At 42.8% G+C, this 22,058-nt stretch overlaps 1 protein-coding gene across 1 annotated transcript in view; it reads left to right on the forward strand.

The window, feature by feature from the left end:
* The window catches only part of PAK6 (p21 (RAC1) activated kinase 6), a 71,601-nt gene extending 53,596 nt beyond the window's left edge, over positions 1 to 18,005 (forward strand). Inside the window, exons 6-11 of the mRNA XM_060261983.1 lie at positions 1,411 to 1,896; positions 2,245 to 2,378; positions 4,465 to 4,591; positions 4,944 to 5,069; positions 12,095 to 12,229; positions 17,260 to 18,005. Of these exons, the coding sequence (XP_060117966.1) occupies positions 1,411 to 1,896; positions 2,245 to 2,378; positions 4,465 to 4,591; positions 4,944 to 5,069; positions 12,095 to 12,229; positions 17,260 to 17,427 (1,176 nt within the window). The 3' untranslated portion in view covers positions 17,428 to 18,005. The remainder of the gene's footprint in view (positions 1 to 1,410; positions 1,897 to 2,244; positions 2,379 to 4,464; positions 4,592 to 4,943; positions 5,070 to 12,094; positions 12,230 to 17,259) is intronic.
* Positions 18,006 to 22,058: the final 4,053 nt, after the last annotated feature.

Genomic DNA, 22,058 nt, shown 5'->3' on the forward strand with positions numbered 1-22,058 from the left:
TGGAACAAATAAAACTGAACTACTGCTTGTAATGAGCTCAGGGTTCTCTCACACATAGCACTAGTAGCTTATGGACAGCCCATCTGCAGAGATGAGGAAATGCCCATCTCTTCCTCTGCCCCTTCTTTGTTTCCATTGCTGCCAAATGAGTTTTTTTCCCATGGGTTTTGTAGCACATCAGTGCCTCTTAAAATTCAAGCCTTCCCTTCACAGAATAACCAGTACTGTGCTGATAGAAATATATCTGATTCCTATGATTTGACACCACTGTCTCCTCATCCCATGCCTGTTCAGTTTTAAACTAATTTAAATATTCATAAAATAGTATTATGATTGTTCAAAGGTGAGCCATGCAGTATTATCACCTGGATGCTCTTACAGATCTTTAAAAAGAAAGTCCAGGACTAGATTTCTTTGGTCTGACAGCAATCCTCTGTCATTTTTTTTTACTTCATTTATTATCCCCAGTGGGGACCAAAGCCATTTACATCTTTCTTCTTCCCTCAGTTTTATCTTCAGATCAATCCTGTGAGGTAGTGTATGCTAAGAGTGTGTGACTGGCCTAAGGCCACCAAACAAACTGCCATGTCACAGTGTGGATTTGAGCTTGGGTCTCCCAGATCCTAGTTGATAGTTTAAGATTTGTTTTTATTAACTAAAGAAAGGGAACAGCTTTCTCAGCCCCATACACAGCCATGCATCGCTCTATTATTTATACACTCATGGTGCAGGATCAGTGTTACTCCTGATGCTTTCCTAAACCAATTTCAGAATTAGCCTTGAAAGCTCCCTTGAGCCTTTTTAGCACATATAAATGTTATTAATGCATGAGAGGAAATGGAAGAGAGCCATCCTTAAATCGAGTGCATTCTAGTCAGTGTTGGTTTTATGTTCTCATTAAAGATGTAGGAAATCCCATGCAATATAGTTCATCCTGGCAACAGCCTTACAAGATCAGTCACAATCATTTCAGTTTTAGAGATAGACAACAGTAGTTTGGGGCCAAACTAAACATCAAATGGCAACTGCTAGGAATGAACTCCCCAAGCACTGATTCAGATCAGGATCATGGCATGTGAGGGAAGAATTTCAGCCTTTCCCTGCACTGTTTTCCTGATCCAAAACAGCCCTTGGGAACATTATTTGCCCCTCAGGGGAGCTGCATGCACCATTTGGCAATAAGACTACGAGAACACCTCACATCTAGTTTGACCCTTTGAGATGCCAGCTCCACCAAGACCACCACATCATCCCTCATCAAATGCTGAAACCAGATCTGACAGGTCCAAGTAAATACAACAATTGGATTGCATTAACTTTGTAAGTGTTGAGAGCCAAATTTTGATGATAGCTGCCTGCCCTCTGTTCCCCTGTAACACTCTTTTCCCCCCCACCTCCATTCTTCTTAAGCCTAATCCCTTCTTCAGGCCACCACAGCACTGGAGTTCACCACACAGCCCGGCAGCCAAAGCCCAGTCCCTTCCTCCTGACCAGCCAGTGCCTGATTATGCCAGGATTTCAGAAGCTGGCACCCCTCAGAAATCTCCAGCAATTGAGAAGGCAACAGCTGTGCCCCCAGGCAGGCCTTCACCAGCAGGTTCCCCCCGAAACAGACACACACAAACCAGCTCTAGCAACCTTCACCTTCCTTTGGACTCAAAAGCACAGCCAGGCAATGAAGATCCCGTTGTCGTGACTCACGAGCAGTTCAAAGCTGCCCTGAGAATGGTGGTGGACCAAGGTGATCCCAGGACGATGCTGGAAAACTATGTGAAGATTGGAGAGGGGTCAACTGGCATCGTCTGCATCGCTCGTGAAAAGCATTCTGGACGGCAGGTTGCTGTGAAGATGATGGACCTGCGCAAGCAGCAGCGACGAGAGCTCCTTTTTAATGAGGTGATGGGGACTAAATGGGAAGAGATTAATTTCATGCACTTATGACAAGTGAATTTTCTAAAGTGTTAATGAGGCAGAAAAGAGGATATGGGCCAGCATACAAATGCAATATTGGCTGGTGGCCATAATATGGGATAGGAAGATGACTTTCTAGGCAGGACAGTGATTTGCCACTTTCTTAAGGCCTGTGACCAATTTGGGGCTGGCTATTGACATCATTGTGATCATTTCCACCAGTCTCCACATTGCTGTAGTTTGAGCAGATCTACGGATGGGGAGTGCAGATCACAAGTGTATCAGATGGCAATGTGTATCATAAGCTTATTTGTATTTCTGTGTCCTTCCCAGGTGGTGATAATGAGAGATTACCAGCATGCCAATGTGGTGGAGATGTATAAAAGCTATCTGGTGGGTGATGAGCTCTGGGTACTGATGGAATTTCTCCAGGGAGGAGCCCTCACAGATATTCTATCCCAGATCAGGTAGGAAAAAGATCACCACCACAACAACTGGTTAAGTTAATCTCTTTCACTGGGCACAAAGCAACAAACTGTATTGGACGTCTCTCTCATGCAGGTTTGTAGTATTATATGCCAGCCTACCTGTGACTGTTGTGGTGTGGTGGTTGGAGTGCCAGGCTAAACCCTGGGAGATTCAAGTTCAAACCATGGAGCTCACTGAGTGACCACAGACCAGTCATTTTCCCCCCCTCCCTCAACCTAAAGTGACTTACAGGGCTGTTGTGAGATCAAAATGGAGAATAGGAAAATGATGTATGCCAAATGACCTACTTGTAGGTAAAGGGGGAAGGAAATGTAATAGTTCAAATCTTTCTCCCATGTATGTTATAGCAGCCAAAGATTGTGGTTTTAGTTCAGCCAAATATTGCTTCCTAACCATGGACAATTACACTTGGGTGCAGAAACGGTTCCCATTTGGAAAATTGTGGGGGGTTTTCTGGGGGGAAGATGTTACCCCAAATGCTTTTGGTTGCCCATAAGGGGCACTGTCTCCTGGGTTTTGGGGGGGGGGGTATTAGCAAGGGGACAGAGCAAAGTTTGCAAGAGTGGGGTAACTAGTGAGATTCTTAACCTATGTTTTATGGGGATTTTTCCCTTAGAAAACTCTTAGAAATAACCAGTCCGTTGCTTAACCAAGAAAGGTTGTTTTATTGAAAGAAGGAAATCAGTATCACATACAACAAACAAATGCTCACTGAAAACAAACACACAAGCTAGCAGAAATATAGGAGTGAAAGGGAATAAAGCAGGGGGTTCAAAGGGTGATTGCTACCTATCCAGGAGAAGTCAGATCTGGAAGAAGAGCAAAATATCCTCCATCTTGGGTGAGCAGTTTGGATCCAGGAAAACACCCACACACAAACTGAGCTCTGGATGCTATTTTATAGAAAAATGTGTCCTGAGGCAATCTGACATTTGTGTCTCAAATTAATACAAAACATGGCTTTCCCAGGATAAATAAATACCTGGAAAACTTGTGACGTTTGCATTGAAAGTTGAGTTCTGGTGTAAACTAAGGTGTTAATGTGCTTCTGATAAGATTAGCTAGAGGTGTCTGTGAATGGACAAAGAAACATGAGATGGCGGGGAGGATATCCCAATGAAAAATAAAGCTTGAATTGAAACTCTGATTGGTGCCTTTGGTTGAGTCCGGGTGCTAATAGTTCGCTAATTAAACTAATCAAAATGTAGAATATTGCTTGATGACTCCTCGTTTGTATTAGATGGCAAATCTGTCTGTTAGGGGATTCTCTTGTGAGGGAAAGAGTGGGTAAGAGGAAGGTGATGGGAGGCTGATAGTATTAACAATCCAGGTGGACAGTGTTAGTTCTGGGGTGAGGGAAGTCTATACCTTATACATACCTTGGAGGGATGGAGTGAAGGGAGGGGTAGCAGCTTGGTCAGAGGGGGATCTTACACCTTCCCAGGTCCCTGCTCAGACATGTATGTGAGGCCTGCTATCCTGGCATCCATCTTATGTACAATTAGTCCAAAACACCTGGCATATGAACTCCCAGAGTGCTATAAATGAAGTGTGCTTGTTTCCAAACAAGCCCTCAGCAAAAAGGTATGATCTTCCTGGTTGCAGGGCAGGAGAGAGAGAAATAATATCCTATGCCCAGCACTGCAGCTCTGATCCTGCCCCTATCCTTCCATAGCTATGTTCTAGGGCAGGGGTGGGGAACAGTGGCTCACCAGATGTTTTTGCCTACAACTCCCATCAGCCCCAGCCAACATGACCAATGGCTGGGGCTGATGGGAGTTGTAGGCAAAAACATCTGGATAGCCACTGTTCCCCACCCTTGCTCTAGCGTAACAAACAAACATTGTGATATCTGAGCATGGATTTCCAATTTAACATGCATTGGGCACTCTAAGTTAATGGTTATCAGCACAGCCTCTTGTTAGCAAATTCAGTGATAGGAAATGGAATAGGAACTTGCCTTCAAACTCTTGCTTGAACACAAGTGCATTTGTAATTTGTTTGTGTTCTATGAAAGCAAATATTCATGCTCACAATTTTGGCTTGTTTGCTGTTCTCTTTCAGGTTAAATGAAGAGCAAATTGCTACCGTATGTGAGTCAGTGCTGCAGGCACTTGCCTACCTGCATTCCCAAGGTGTGATTCACAGAGACATCAAGAGCGACTCTATTCTCCTGACCCTTGATGGAAGGGTAATTTCTGCAGCTTTGGTCTCTCCCTGTAATTCTCTTTCAGGTTTCCCAGAGAAGGAACCAGAGCTCAGTGGTGAAGTACATCTTTCACATACATAAAGAAATCTCTGACAATAGAAAACTCAGGTAGCAGGTCAGGGAAAGACTTTTGTCTTTGGGACTTGCTGCCAGTCAAAGTAGACTGTAGTGAGCTAAATAGTCTGATGGTACAGAATAGATTCATTTTTCACTTTCTGGTCCTGCATCCTGGTTCATCTCTATTTGTTTCTCCGTTGGTTTTTTCCCTCCCAGATCTCATTTTCTTAACCTTGTTTGGGATGTCAAGTGATTGCTGTTTTCCTCTTTCACATAGGTGAAACTCTCTGATTTTGGCTTCTGTGCTCAAATCAGTAAGGATGTACCAAAAAGGAAGTCCTTAGTAGGAACACCTTATTGGATGGCTCCTGAAGTTATTTCAAGGTCTCCATATACCACAGAGGTAAGTATGGACTTTGATCTACAGAAAGGGCAGCAAACCAACAGAGGGCACATCTTCTGGAGCCAACCAAAAGCTGCTTTTCTTAGCCCATTCCTTTGCCTAGATGGGTACATTTGGCATGGCATGGTCCAGTATCTTGTGCCATGTTTTTATTATTTGAGAGATATGAGACCCAAACAGAGGAAGCCATGTTTGCCTGTGAAAGCAAGAACTGGATTATGTAATTTTCAGGACTATTCCAGCTCCCCTACAATTCTACCTTATTCAAGAGCTGACATGGATATAAATTACAACTACATCTAAAATAGTTTGGTTGCCATCAGAGGTGATCACATAAGTCCATTACGTATGTACAATTTACTGAAGATTTTGAGAGCAGTAAACCTTTAATCTTGACTTTGGCTTCTGTGCCCCCCTTTCACACTATCCTTTTTCTTCCAGTGTATTTATTCTGCAGCTACAATTTTAAAAACTCACTTTTCTAAACTGGGTTGGAATGTCACTTGTGACATATGGGGGGTAGTGTCCAGTTTTTTTTTACAAATTACCCAATTGCGCTCCCTATTGCAGCTGTGTAGTAGCATCCAGCATGTGCATTCCAAGTCCCAATGTTAAAATTGGCTAGACTTTTTTTTCCCCATAGAGACCCGGTTTATTAAGATCACAAAGTCCTGTCCTACTGAAGCTCAGCCCCCAAATATCCAGGGATGTCCCATCCTGGAGTTCACAACTCTACTTATGGGGTACAAGGGTCAAAAACTGACCTGTGATAAATGTGCTTGAAAAAATTGGTGGAAAAATTAGAGATCGGGTTGCCAAATCCAATTAAATAAATATCTGGAGACTTTGGAGGTGCAGCCAGGAGAAAGGGTGTGACAAGCATAACAGAACTCCAAAGGGAGTTCTGGCCATCACATTTAAAGAGACCACACTCCTTTTTAAACGCCTTCCTTCTATAGAAAATAATGAAGGATAAGGGCACCTTCTTTAGGGGCTCATAGAACTGGACCCCCTGGCCCAAACTTTTTGAAACTTTGGGGGTATTTTGGGGAGAGGCACTGGATGCTGTACTGAAAATTTGGTCCCTCTACCCAAAAAAACAGTCTCCCCAGAGCCCCAGATACCCGGGATCAATTCTCCATTATTTCCTATAGGAATAAGTCTCCATAGGGAATAATGGAGTTCCCAGCAGACATTTCCCTTCCCCCCCTCGCTTTCTGATGACCCTGAAGTGAGGGGAGGGCTTCCAAACCGGGGGATCCCCTGCCCCCACCTGGGGATTGGCATCCCTAATTAGGGATCATTTCCCTGGATTGTGGAAGAGCTGCAAAACAAAGAACCCAAGAGGCTGTGTGGACCTCTGAGGGCAAAACAGACCCTAGGGAGGAGAGGGGGGAATCAGAGTGGATTTGCTGAGTACAGCTGCTCAGCTTTATCAGCTGACAAGGAAAAAAGTGGACCAGTTTCCTCTCCCCATTCAGAAGAGGGTGGCTGCCATGCCCACTCTTCCCCAGCCCTTGCACCCTTCTCTATGCCCAGACAAGCCTTTACATAGCTTGCGGGAACTGGGGAATGCAGTCACTGGTTCAAAGATAACACAGAGGGGTACAAGGAGTGTCCCAATTTGGCAGGGCACACCACAAGTTGGATCATGCACCTGCAGCGAGTGGGATTGCTGATTTAGCACAACAGTCCAGCCCACCCAGCCTCTCTTGGTGGGCAGCTTCGCAGGGTCTGGAAGAGGCAGCTTATCCACTCATACCAAGGGCCAGAGGAGGAAAGATTTTCACACAGGCCCTTCTGCTTTTAGTAATCTGTGGCCATTGTCAAAAGTGTAGCAGGGTGACCCAAGAACACAGGCTCAATGAGAGAGCCACTCAACCCGACATTCAAAGCATGTCCTGGGATTGTGAACTGCCTTCCATTAATCCCAAGAAAATTTGTTTTGAGTTTCACTTCTCTGGGCAGCAGAAAAGGGCAGCTCAGCCAGGGGCCATTCTTTTTTAAAACAAGCATTTAAGACTAGCGTCTTATAAAGCTAGACTCAGATTGTCAAGCATTAAATCTCAAAGTAATCAGTCCTTGAATTTTGAAACAAAGTTTGGTTTATTGATAATCCAAGTGGCTCAGCAGAGCTAGGTATTGGAACTGATACAGTGTAACAGTAAAATGCATACTTAAAGATGGCACATCAAAGATTCTATAAACAATTCTACGTTCTCTAAACAATTCTACATTCACGTGTGAAACTTCTCACTGTAACTTCCTTATCTCTACTGCGGTCAGCACATCCTGGGTTCCAGCCTTGCTGGCCTGGGAATTAGTCCCAGGAGGTTTTATCTTCAAAGAGTACAATCCTGCATTTGTTAGTAAAAGTGAAAGGAACAAAAGGGGGGTTCTCTACTTTGATGTGCATAGGCTCAATTCATGGTTAGTAACATTTCTATACTTTAGTAACTATAATAATAAAGAAATAGACAATGCTTGACAATGCTGGGGGAAAGATTTAAAATGTAAAACTATGAGGGACACTGTTGAATGGCAGAAGGTAAAGGGTGGACAGAATGACCTTGACGTGGGCAGAGACTGAGTTTCAAAGGGCAGCAAAGGGGTGTGTGGGGAAAATCTGAAGGAATCTGTATACTTTTGACTTACCTTGGAAGTGAAACAAGTGGGAAATAGGCATAAAAGTACTCTCAGAAAACCTGGGGAAACAGTCTGGAAAGTGAACTGAATGCTGAAGAGAGGGAAATCAATGCAGAACAAAAAAGAAAACCTGACAGACATACACAGTGAAAGGTGAGGCAAAACACCCATGCATAATAGGCCATTGTCTAAAAATAGAAGTAGAAGGCCAGACCCATAAATTCAGAATAACTTTGAAGAATAAAGTGTGGAACTTGCCTGTCTTTTCCCAGTATATTGGTAATAATAATAATAATAATAATAATAATAATAATAATAATAATAATAATAATAATAATAATAATAATAATAATAATAATAATGTAATAATTTCCTCATTTTGGATATGCACTAGCATTTCTAAGAATACCATGTAAAGGGAAGGGGGCAATGGCAGTCCTAAATGAAACAAGATGAAGAGATGCTAAGAGTCCTCCTTGTTTTTGAGCTTTTGGCAACTGTTGTGAGCATTACTGTGCTGCAATCATAGGGACTACACAGAGTTGTTGAATTCATTTGTTACAAGGGATGGATCTGACATAATGTTACTTTGTTGGGCCAGGCCACATTGGCCATAAAATATAACACCAGGTACTGGAAATATAAACATGGGCAAACTTGGTTAACAATATTAATTTTTATTCAAAATACAAACAAAAACAATTGATTTCTAGGAATTAAAGCAATTAATTTACAGGGGAATCCACAAAAGCCCTAATAAATGCATTTAATCATATGCAATACTGTGTTTTTCCCCCTGGGGCAGGGGGCGAGTTTGAATCTGGCTTTCCCAGATTCCCCCACTACCAATTCTCATCCCGCCAGCATTTCCCACAGAAGTGGTTGTGCTGAAGGGAAGGCCTGATGGAGAGGCTACTTCTGAACCTCAAAGGGGGTACTTTTTTGTCCTCCTGCAACCCTTTTTCTTTCATAGGCTGAGAACAGATGAGGGAGAGAAGGGAGTTTGCCACCTTGACACTCACTCTGCCTCCCATTTCTGTGGATGTTCAGATGTGCAGTGGTGACAACAGCTGCTCTTTTTCCCTTCGCTTCTGCACTCACTTCTGAAGCTGGGATTTCTTTCCCCTCAAAGCAACATGCAAAAGACAGCCGAGTTGCTGCCCAATCCACATGCTGGCTCTCCTCCTCTCTCCCCTGCCAGTCCTGTTCCTTCATCAGCAAACTGCCCCTCCATGTCGTGTTTTGCCAGTCCTTGCTGAGCTGCAGTTGGAGGAGATGGGAGGCAAAAAACCTCATTCTTCCTCTTTCTCCACTTTTGCTGTTGCCCTCCCCCATTTTACCTTAGCCTCATATTCCTGCCCCCTAGCAATTTCCTTTCTATTTCTTAACAGCTTTGACCACACACATGGCACTGTGTGTGTCCACTCACCCACTCCCTTCCCCAAGCAGCCTCCTGTTTTCCCTCCCTCGTACCAGTTCTTGCAGGATGGATAAGAGCCCCAGATGGGCTGATTTCAGCCCCCAGGCCATATGATTGACACCAGTGGACTAGAAGATCATTTCCTTTTTTAAACAAATAAAATCAGAGATTGCTAGGAATTTTCCAAAGAATTAAATTCTTCCCTGTACACTGCAATTGTAGCTTTGGATTATGTTGCGAACAAGGACTAATTAGCCCAAATATTCCTGAACCTAGCCGCAACAATGGTACATGGACATAGATATATACAGAGAATAGGCTATGAGGATATGACACTTCTGCCTCTACATAACCTAATTCAGGACAGGGAAAAGAAAGTTGTTGCCACAAATAAAATGGAAAAGATAGAATGCTTATTTTATTCTGGGTATCATCCACTTCATTTGTCAAGGCCCATACCTCTCTTTCCCACAAGTTGTGTTGCCAAGTGTGACCATCAGGGCAATCCTAAATATTGGCTTCATTGGGCTTACAAGGGTGTAATTGTTGGGGTTTAGACATACTGCTAGCAGAGTAATGTGGAGAGAACCACAAATAACAGCCAGGCACATGGTTTAGCTTAAGAAACAAAGTGGTTTCTTTCATGGTTTAGCTTAAGAAACAAAGAGAGCCAATTTGGTGTAGTGGTTAAGTGTGTGGACTCTTATCTGGGAGAACCGGGTTTGATTCCCCACTCCTCCACTTGCACCTGCTGGAATGGCCTTGGGTTAGCCATAGCCCTGGCAGAGGTTGTCCTTGAAAGGGCAGCTGCTGTAAGAGCTCTCTTAGCCCCACCCACCTCACAGGGTGTCTGTTGTGGGGGAGGAAGGTAAAGGAGATTGTGAGCCGCTCTGAGACTCTTCGGAGTGGAGGGCGGGATATAAATCCAATATCTTCTTCATCTTCTAGTTTACTTTACTACTGAGGAAAAGGTATGACTGGGATTTCTAGAAAACAAAGAAGGGTCTAATATCCTGTCTAGCTTCTAGACTACATCTTGACTCTCTCGAGTCTTAACTTCAACTGCATGGAGATATAAGGGCTTAACGCAAAGGGCAATAAAACTGACCAAATGGTTTCCCTCAGACCTGTCAGTAACTGAGTAGCTTAAAAGTACTGTTCCCTGTATGAAAACAATGTGTTGCTTAAATCATACAGTGGAAAGTCACAAAGCAATCACTCGTTGCATGCAGCACGTGTGAGGCTAAATTTAGTGAGCTGAATGACTATGTACTCAATATGTAAAGGAAGCAATAAGTCGTGGTATTATAACATTGGTGAAATGTTCCACAGACAACAATGTTGCAGACCTGTATACAAAATGTTTATGTACAAAAAACGTGAAGTTAACAAAGTTATTGAGTATGCATTAATTTATAATCTAAGGAGGTGTGTCAGTAACTGAGTTGCTTAGAAGTTACTGCATCCTAGATCATCTACTGTCAGAGTGATGAGGTCATGTGACTGTGATCACAGGACTGGCTGATGCAATGCCCGGTAATTGCCTGTAGTCACAGTGAGTCAGCATATGTGCTGATTGGTGGGCTGAGCTATAAAAGTGCTAAGTACCAAGGTATTTTCTCTCTCTGTATTGATGATTGTCTGGCATAGCACTTTGGAGCTCTGGATTGTAATTATACTGCACTTATCTGTAAATATTTGCAAATACACTGATAGTTCTAGTAGAACTGGTGTGAAGACTCTTCTTATCGGCGTTACCATTATTATCAGCCTATTAGGGTGGCACTCTGCTACCACTCACTATCCGTCAAGACCACCACCCAAATATATGGATTAGCCTATTAGGGCTCTCCCTCAATGGTCACTATGCATATTGACACCTAGCCTAGGCGGGAAGTACGTGCACACATTCTCATTGGCTCTACCTACTCACTGGCTAAACATCAGCATGCATATACAAACACTTAATTAACTCATGACAACAGGAAGTGAAATTGCATCAGAAACCCAACAGTAATTCTATTTAGGATTGCACTATAAAACGTGTGAGACATTTATTAACCACTGGGTGCTATGCAATGATATTTTTAAAAGAAAGCCCTACTTGCAAGTTTATAATCTAATTCAAAAATGGGAGGAGAAAAAAAAAGAAAGACTAGTTGAGTTCAGGAATCTTGATTATAAAGTGCTGAAATTTCCTCTCACTGCCCTGTTGCTTTCACTCTGAGAGTTAGGGTGAGGTTGCTGAAATCTGGAGGGTGGGACAATTATGGTGCAAATGTACTTAGTTTGTATTCCTGAAACATAGTCTAAAACACCATTTCTGTCATCATCCAAGGTAGAGAAGAGCTCACCTCTCTTCCCCAGAGTCTAAAATGCTGGAACATTAGCATCCCAAGCACCATGAATCCTGGAAATGTTGTTTGCTCACAAAGCATGTCATGCATCTGTTTCCCCAGACAACACTCTATTGTTCAGGGTCCCTGGCACCTGGAATTATGATGTTCCAGGTGCAAAGAAGTGAGGAGGCCTGACATGAGCCTTCCATCCCCAGATCAGGCATGATAAGTTAAGTGGGAGGAAAGCAGTAAGTGGGGCAGGATTTAGAGGTAGATGGGGCTGGGGCAACTGGAAGCCCCATTACACTCCTGCTTACCTCATCTGGAGCATAACAGGATTTCCAAATTCCACAATCTGGGATAGGGTGGGGTATCCCCTCCCCATATTTCAGTTTTATATTTCAATTTGCCAATTTCAATTCCAATTGAACAGTGCTTGCTCATCAGTACAGGGAGAGACCGTCTCCGAAAACATGCATAAATGAAGTTCACTAACTGCTTCAGCTTCTTTGATAAACATTGCCTAACTGAGGCCATGTTGCTGCATTTTTTACAGTTCTGTTTCTTGCTGGGAAGTTCCAGGGGATCATATACACTTGTGCAATGTTGTGCTTCTGCAGGTAGATATCTGGTCTTTGGGGATCATGGTGATAGAGATGGTGGATGGAGAACCCCCCTATTTCAGTGACTCTCCAGTTCAAGCAATGAAGAAGCTTCGAGATAGCCCTCCTCCCAAAATAATGAATTCTCATAAGGTCAGTATGCTTGCAAGAAATTCCTGCATCTAAGGAATAGCCAGGTGATTTTTAACAAATAAATAATTACAAAATATTATTACAACTTATTTACTTTTATTATAAATTGTGTACTTTTACACAAATGCATAGAATCACATTTTAGGAGGTGAACAATAATTTTGCATGCCATTTTGCTGCAACTTACCCTACTTGGAAGTGAAACCATAGTGAACATAGATCCCCACTGGATGTATGCTGCAGGTACTTCTCAGTGGTACATCTTCTCCTGCTTTTAGATGCTTTCTGTATATGAGTGTTGTGATTTTGCCAGCAACACTGAGGTCCAACTAAATGCAGCTCTTGAATCTGCTCTCCAGCTTAGCTATGAGATGGTGATCTCAGACTAATAATTCTAGATGATTTTAATTTCCACAAGGAGGCTATCTCATCTGGTCAGGCTCATGACTTCATTGCAGCCATAACACTAATCCATGTTGTTTTGGTCCCAACACATAAGAAAATGCATAAACCAGATCTGCTTTTTTTTTTTAATCAGGCAGGTTTCTGGTGAAGAAGCCTGTAATGAAAATCTTACAATGAGATCCTTACCTGCCGAAGGTTCAAGGTCTAGTCCTTTGCCTTCCACAAAAGTGGAGGCACAATTAGGTTGACCCACTCTCAAAGATGGAAGGATCTGATGTGTTTCCAGAATTTTCTGGGAGATCTTGAGACTCTGGTCACTTATTCAAGTGAGGCCTTGATTGGGGCTGGTGTTTTTTCTCCAGTTACATTTGGCTCAGAAGACGCACTTTATCTTGGATATAACCAACCTGAATACATTCATCCATGCTACTACAGTCTATAGTATGTATCCATGCTATAGTCCAGGCTAGATTACTGTAATGGGTTCTATGCAGGGTTGCCCTTGAAAACACATCTGAAACGTCAGCTGCTAAAGCTCTAGATTGATTGCCAGTGTGTTTCTAGATTTTGTTAAGGGCTGTTTTGAACGGAGGACCTACATACTTACTAGACCACCTGTCCTGATGCAAGCTTCTGCTCTTCACAGTGGGAATTCCTTACTGTCCCAGTAATTCAAAAGAAAATAGTGTAATTTTTTTTTTAAAGTTTTGGTTGAGTTAATACAATTTGGTGAGTGAATATTACTTCGACAGTTCTAAAGTGTTTGTTTAGATTGTTTTATGGACTTTTATGGGAACTGCTTTGAGCAATATCCCTATCAACAAGGACTTTCCCAGGGGGACTGAATGAGGCAGTGATCTGGTCCTCTTCTTCAAAAACCATCTTTGGACCCTAGGGTCCTTATTAACTATCACCCAGTATCCAACTTGCAGTTCCTTGTAAGGTATTGGAAAAGGCAATGGCAATGCAGCTACTGGTCTTCTTGGAGGATGCTAACATCCTGGACTGCTTCCAATCCGGCTTTTGCCCTGTGTATGGGACAAAGACAGTGTTGGTCACCTTGGTAGATGACCTCCAGTGACATCTGGATTGAAGCAGATTGGTGCTGCTGATACTTCTCAATCTGTCAATGGTGTTTGATATGGTCAACCATAATGTGTTGACCCACTGCCTCAACAATGTGGGGATATGGGGGTTTGCCTCGTAGTGGCTAGTCTCCTTTCTCCAAGATCAGGAACAGAGGGTGGCACTTGGGGGAGAACTATCCCAGCAACACCTGCTACATTGTGATGTGCTGCAGCAAGTGGTCCTCTTCATGATGCTATTTAATATCTAGATGCATCCCCTCACCCAGATTATCCGGAGATATGTGTTGTCACCAATATGTGGATGACACTCAGCTCTCTCTACTGATGGACAGCCACCCAGAGTCTGCTCCAGAAAATCTGGGCAGGGCATTACAAACATTGGCTGGTTGCATGCAACAGCTGACTGAAACTGAATCCATCAAAGATGAAGGTCCTGCACTTGGGTTGCAGGGGACTGGGCATCAGGATTCCAGCCTTCAATGGGGCACCATTGGTGTGGACACCAAAGATGAAGGGCCTCGAGGTGTTCCTGGATGCCTTACTGACTATGGAGGCTCAGGACACTGCCACGTCTGCCTTTTCCATCTAAGGTGGATCAGGCAGCTGGTCCCATATCTCACCCCTCATGACCTGGCTACAGTAATCCAAGCAATGGTCACTTCCAGGCTAGATAATTGTAACTTTCTCAATCTGGGGCTGCCCTTGACTCTGCTCCAGAAACTGCAGCTGGTGTAGAATGCAGCAGTGCAGGTGTGGACTTACTTGTTTGTGTGGACACGTATCCACCCTGTGCTGTGTGAACTGCACTGACTACTTATTACCAGATCTGTTTCAAGAAGTTGGTGCTTACCTTTAAAGCCCTATACAGCCAGGGATCAGTATACTTTAGGGACTGCCTCTCCCCACATAAGCCCTGTAGATCTGTAAGATCCAGAAATTAATATCTCCTGATGGTCTCTGGCGCCAGGGATGTCCGTCTCACCTTGACAGTGTCAGGGCTCACCTGGTGGAATGAACTTCCATTAGAGATTAGGGCCCTGCAGGGCCTACTACAGTTCCACAGGATCCATAAGATGGAGTTCTTCTGCCAGGCCTTTAGTTGAGGCAATGGGTCTTCAATTTATATCTGGCCTCCCCTCCAGTAACCCCAGGGTTGAGTGACCACTTGAACGGATATCTGTCAAAGCACTGGTCAGTTTTAATACTGGCATCCTGATTACAGAAGATGCATTTTAATTATTTAATGATTTTATGTTTGGTTCTATGATGGAACCCACACTGAGCCTACTTGCGGGGAGGGTGGGACATAAATGGAACAAAATAAAATAAACAATATAGACATACAGTTGTTGTTCAGTCGCACAGCTGAGTCAGACTCTTTGCAACCCCATGGACAAAGTCACACCAGGCCCTCCTGTCTTCCACCATCCTCTGAAGTCTGCTCAAAGGGCATACAGTACATACTGGATATTTCTGAATAAACAATATGGATATTTCTGAATAAATACACAGAATGGGTGAAGAAACCCCAGTATTGCTGGATTGTTCCGTTATGATAAGTCATTCCTTTGTGACTCTACAATGATCTGGTTAATTAATTCATTTTTTCTTAGGTCTATTCAGCGCTATAGACTGGTGCTGGCATCTAGTGGCCACTGCCGGAAAGATCACTTACAAAAAATGCTTAGATTGCACAACCATTCAGTGAAAGTTAGTGGACTTAGAAGGGCATATCTCCACTGATTGCACAGGTGTTTCCTGTAGACTGGTCCTAGAATTTGGTTTTGAAGTTGGTGCACTTAGAAAGGTATAACTCTGCTTAGGAGTGCACAGTAAGTTGCAAAGAGCCAAATTCTCCCCTGTATTATATGTGCTCATCACTGGTGACATAAACCTTTCAGGAGCTTCACCTAAGAACAGTGTATTCTGCTGAAGATATTGAGTGTTTCAGTCCCATCCCAGACATCTTATCTTAAATTATCTTAAATGACATGGCTTTAATAGACAAGTTTGCAAAACAGAGCAGCTGATAGAATACAGGTTGTATGTGCACTCTCCTTGTGGGACCCATGCACCTGCATTCTGGACCACTTAAAGTTTCCAGAGCAAGTTGAAGGGCAGTCCTGCATCGAGCAAGTTATAGTAGTCTAATTTAGAGGTGACTGTTGCATGGATGATTGCAGCTAGATTGGCACGGGCCATGTAGATTAGCTGCCAGGCTTGGCGAAGGTGGAAAAATGCCATCCTGGCTGTATTTTTGATCTGTGCCTCTAGAATCAGAGAGGCATCTATACTGACACCCAAACTCCTTATGAATGAAGCTGGTACCAGCTGTACCCCATCCAAAGTGAGAAGCTGAAATACTCCCCCCCCCCCAGTTCAACTCCAGGACCTCCGCCTTTGATGGGTTCAACTTCAATTGGCTCCCATGGCTCCCAAGCAACTGGCCAGATCTCCTGGGGTGCTGGCCATTATCTGGCCTGCTATTAACAGATACAGCTGGTTGACATCAGCATACTGATGGCATCCTAGCTCAAACCTCCTGACTAGCTGGGCAAGAAAGTGCATGTAGACGTTAAAAAGTATTGGGGAGAGGATCGCCCCCTGAGGGATGCCACACACCTACAGGTGTCATAATGAAACCCTTACACCAAGTGCCATCATCTGTCCCTGTCCTTGGAGAAATGAGCACAGCCACTGTAAGGCATTCCCATGTATTCCAGTGGCAGCAAGGTGGTGGGTCAAAGGGTCATGTTCGACTGTGTCAAATGCTGCTGAAAGATGTAATAGCAACAGCAGCACTGACCTGCCCTGATCCAGCTGTCTATGGAGGTCATCTGTAAGGGCAACCAAAACTGTCTCCATCCCACGACAGGTCAGAAGCTGGACTGGAGTGGATCCAGAACCAATGTATCCTCTGCTGCTACAGTTCAACCACCTTGCCTGGAATGATACATTTGAGACTGGGTGGTAGTTGGCCAGATGAAAAGGATGTAGAGATGGTTTCTGCAGCAGTGGCCTCATCATCATCTCCTTCAGAATCCTTGGAAACTCAGGGACAGATAATAATGCTTTCCAGGGAAGTCCTTAGAAGGATGTAACTTTGTTTAGGATTGCACTGTAGATTTCAAAACAAGTGACAAAGGTGGGATGGGCAGCATCTGTAATAGGTTATCCCAAGGTAAGAATTCAGCCAAGATCACATATAGTCCAAATCCAGCAATCTGTGCATTGGCCCACACTGACTTCAGCTGGCTATTGAGCACAACTAGAAACAGAAGAAGCTATAAGTAAAATCTAGCTGTCACTTGGCACCCAGGTTCAGACTGCTGTGGTACTTTAAAAAATATGGTAGCATATAAAAAGAACATCTACCAAGAACATTGTGTTCCTTCATAAGAGATTGGCCTAGATTTCATCCAGTGGCAACCATCTGGAGAATTTTTAAAATGTTTGTTTTACTAATTTTGGTGGCAAAAACCCTCCAAAATTGTTAATTGTTGCAAAGTCTTCACTTCACTTGTTCTATTTCTACAGACCTCCCCAGTTTTGAGGGACTTCATGGAACGGATGTTAACACGAGACCCTTTAGAGCGGGCAACAGCACAAGAACTTCTAGATCATCCTTTTTTGCTCCAGACTGGCCTTCCTGAGTGCCTGGTGCCCCTCATTCAGCAATATAGGAAGCGTACCTCCACCTGCTAACCCTGAGCTTAGAGAATTCTAAGTATTTTAGGAATGAAATGCAACTTTTGTCTGAAAATATTACATGGATTTGGACAGGATTGGAATAGTTCAGCCCTGCAAATGCTACATGCCGAGTGTTCTTTTCAAGATGTGAATGTGAGAGGGGATTTTCACCATATTTGGCTGCTTTTTAATGTTTACTTTTTTTGCTGAAGACAATCAAAAACTGGATTCCTACAAATTCTAATGGTAAATATAGATATTGTGAAGTTTCAGGAGTGTTCACATTTCATTAGGACACACAGCTGTTGCAAAATAATCCATACAACATGAATTGTATATACCTGTAAACATCTGGGAACAATAGCTTCTATGTACTAAACTGGAACAAGATTCCTCATACAAAAATATGATTTTTTGTTGTTTTATACTGACAAGGCCAGTGTCCTTGATTTACATGCATGTCATCCCAGTTAGGGGTATTTACCCCCATTAGATATGGATTCTGCTGTCACCTCTCCTTGCAAATGATTTCTTCCAATGCTTTTAAAATTCATTTGGCAAGAATGAATAATGTTGGATCAAATATTCTATGACTTTTCAAATGGTCATTGCGTGTCTGGAAAGCAGCACTCCATGGTAGACAATTCTCCAGCAACACTGGAAACTTATGCTTGAAACTTTGGAGCAAGTAAACATAGTGCCTTCCTTAGCAAGGATGGACCTGGAAGGCAATGCAAGGATTGTCCAAATAAAAACTTCAGTTTGATAGTGTCAGGGCTCTTCTAAATACACTGGATATGTCAAGGGACACAGCTCTAAGGCAGCTACTGGATAGTGTTTTATACCAGCTTTTGAGTTCTGTAGCAGGGTTTATTCCACTGAAAGATGTTTGTTTTGCTGGTGAGAATGTTTAGTCTCTACCTCCCATGTTTCTAAGAGCAGGGGAATGCATGGAGCAGAGTGTAACATATGCTCATGGTTCTATACACTCCTGGAAGTAGATGGACTACTTTTCATATTCTTTTCTAAAATCAATGCAGAATTTTTGTATGGCAAGTCTTATCAGTGTAAACTCAAGGTATCTTGACACTTAGTTTAGACTATATTATGTGCATTACTGTGTGGAGAGTAATTATGACATATCTGCAATCCAGTCGTGTAAAATCAATGTTTTGCATTTGGACTACAAGAGTTATAGAAATGATAGAGGGTCTGGTGGGGTCAGGCCTCACTTCTACTGCCTCAAAATTTGCCTTCACACATAGTAAGCTACATACCTACTCAATTGCAGAAATGGCTGGGGGGGGGGGAGTCCTGAAAATTGGGGAAAATGTTAAATACTTCCATGTGTTCCAAGATTCTGTACAAAAAGGCAGGGTTTTTTTTTAAAAGCCCAAATAATCTCAAATATTTACTCTATTTGTGAGTTGTTGGCATTTGTTGATTTAAATTAAAATGAATTTTTGATTATTCATAAGTCTGTTGTAATACCAAGGTATTTTAAAAATGCATCTACAGTTATACAGGATTATGTCGATAAACAAATGATGAATGAGTTAGACGATCTGAGGCCCAGAGGAGAGAACCTCAGCAGAAGGGAGAGAAGTCAACTTGGGCACAGTAACTTTAACAGAGATACCAAGAAGGTAATGGTATTGGTGAAATCTCATGGCCCAGTGCTTTGGACTGATTTCTTACGGAGGTGGGAACTCCTTCTATTGTTCACTTCATTGGAAAGAGACTTCTTATACAGAAGCCCCAGTAGACATAAAAAACATCCACAAGGCATTTGATTATGGTGCAATCCTACTGTACTGCTGTAGGCCTGTGGCAGTGAAGGGAAATAACCATCTGTCTCCAAGGATACATCAGTGGCTCTTAATTTCTACAGAAGTGCATAAGGAAATTGTGGTTTCATTACAAGGTGGCTTATGTTTATGCTTTGTTCTAAAGAAAAAAATCATTCAGAAAAAGATGTGCAATACATAACTTTATTGTGTTCTGTAGATTGTTAAGCTTGTAACCCATGTAGTCAACTGACAAAACAGATTTTCCAAATAACAACGTTCACAGTTTCCTGCTAGAAGAACAATGTGCATTCCAAGAAAGAACAGGACAAGTTACATCTCTTAGTTTAGGAACTCTTTACTTTGTAGGTCATGCAAGTACTATTATGAGAATGACAACACATACAAAGAAAGGCGAAGGGGTGGACAACTGGACAAGGATTTGGTGCAGCATTATTGCTTACAAAGCACTTTGGGACAAAGCGCTTTTGGCCTTGACCAAAGCACCAGAGAGTATGTCTCAAGATCCCAGTAATGATTTCTTCTCCAAACTAAGCTGATAGACCCAGGAGATGTGCAGTTAATAGTCCTGATCAGATACAGATTCACTAAGCTCCCAGCAGGAACAGTTATCTAATTTATGAGTAATAGAATATTATCTAGCCTAGTCTTATCAAAAGTGTGCAGTCCTAAAGTAAGGAGGTGAGGGACCATGGCTCAATGGTACTTTTTAAAACATCTTCTAGGGGTTATGCACAAGCTACTCTGGACCACTTGGCAAGCTACTGCTGATGATCCCTGGAATAGACAATACCAGCCTTAACAGGCTGATGGTCTGACTCAGTGCATTAAAGTGAATGAGCTTACAAAGTTTAAAATCCTCGGCTTAGGAAAGCACTGTGAAAGTGTTCTATAAATGACTGAAATAGAAATTGTTCTGTGCTATTCAAACACCCTATGTTTTTTAATTTGATGTCACGAGGACAAGAATTTTTAAAATAAGATTTTAGATTAAAAAAACAACAACCTGACAAGCCCTAGGGAATTTTGGGACACAATTACTGGAATGAAGATCAAAAATTTATGTTCATAGGCTGATGGTAAAACTGCATGCACAGCCCTGATTTGAACAGGGGCTGGATTGGGACAGAAAAGGAGGATTTAAAAGGGAGCTACATCCCCCCCTGCCCCTACAATCCAAATCAGGGTGGTACACACACAAATTGTGATAAATAAAGGCACAAGGACTTTGTTATGTCTGCTTGTGTTCCCTCATACTTGAAACACACCACCACTTTCTTTATTGACAGTCCATCTTGGCTTGCCATAATTCAGGGGTGGCCAAACTTGCTTAAAGTAAGAGCCACATAGAATAAACATCAGATGTTTGAGAGCCGCAAGACATGAATGTCAAATGTTTGAGGGAGGAAGGGAAGGAAGGAAGGCAAATAGATGGGGGAGTTGAAGGTGGAAAGAAAGCAATTTTAAATGCATTCTGTTGGCTGGCTTGGCTTGGACAAGTGATTTAAAGAGAGAAATGCCTTCTCCAAGCCAGCCAACAGGGTGGTGGGGGCTTTGAGAGCCATACAATATGTACGAAAGAGCTACATGTGGCTCCCAAGCTGTAGTTTGGCTACCTCTACCATAGCTCTAAATATTTGGTTTTATGTATATAATGAAATGAAACAATTGATTGCATAAAATGAAGAAGGGACAACAATATATGAGAACTCACAAACATTCCAAAAAAATTTTATACCCACAGTATGATTGCAGCAGGTACATGGTTGCATCTGGCAGGGATTAAAGTAGGGATCCTCATCTTTGCTAAGCCTGCAGACATTACTGGATTTTTTAGAACAGGTAAGTGGATGACACCACAAAATGGTTTCCTTGGGGGTGCAGCCAACCATAAAATGGCTGCCTTAGGAGGAAAGTAGATACAATGCATCCATGAGTCCAACCCATGGGTGTTGCCACCATTTAAAAGTGATTTTAAAATGCTGTGAGGGCCCAATTCTCATTTAGGCCACAGCCCAGCAAAGCAAGATGAGGTGCTCTTGTCTTCCCCAACACCTTTTCAAGTGCCAAAACAATGGGAGAGTATCGCCATTTTAGCACAGGAAAAAGTGTTGTTCTATAATGGAGACAGCTGCTTTTAAATTGGCGTTCCCTGCAGACAAAAAGCTGAGGCCTCCTGGGTTCTTCTGAAGCACATCCTCCAACAAAGTGGTGGAAAGCTAGGATTGGCTATCTGCTTCATGGGAAAGATGCTTCAGCAAAGAAAGGAATGGTTGCCAGGAAACACATTGGCCACTGTCATGATGCCCATGACTGCCATGTTGGGAATCACCAGTCAAAAGCACAGCTGTCAGTCCAAACTGCTACTGGACTGCAACATTTGCTTAAGTGTAACCCTTTCACCCCTGCTAGAGTTGAATATCAAAAGGTTTCCCTTCCATACTTCTATGAACCTTGTAAAAAAAAAAAGAGAAAAAGATGGGCACCAGTCTTGAGCATATGAAGCTGTCTTATACCAAGTCAGATCCTTGGTCAGCCAAGATCAGTATTGTCCACTTTGACCTGCGGCAGTTTTCTAGAGTCTCAAAGTGGAGGTCTTTCATATGACCTACTAGATGATCCTTTTAAATTGAGACTGTGGGACTTTCTGCATGCAAAGCAGATGCTCCACCCCCAGCAATGGCCCTCTCTCCTCCCTTCTCTCTTCCAAAAGTGGAAGAGCAGTTTTGATGAGCAAAATGACACAGGAGAGCTGGCACACATCTGAAACACATGTTTTCATATTCTGGGACAATCCAATCAGAGATCTTCCCCAGCATCATTTCTGTTTCTATCCTT

Source organism: Heteronotia binoei, chromosome 21 (genome assembly GCF_032191835.1).
Source record: "Heteronotia binoei isolate CCM8104 ecotype False Entrance Well chromosome 21, APGP_CSIRO_Hbin_v1, whole genome shotgun sequence".
NCBI classification, from domain to species: Eukaryota; Metazoa; Chordata; class Lepidosauria; order Squamata; family Gekkonidae; genus Heteronotia; species Heteronotia binoei.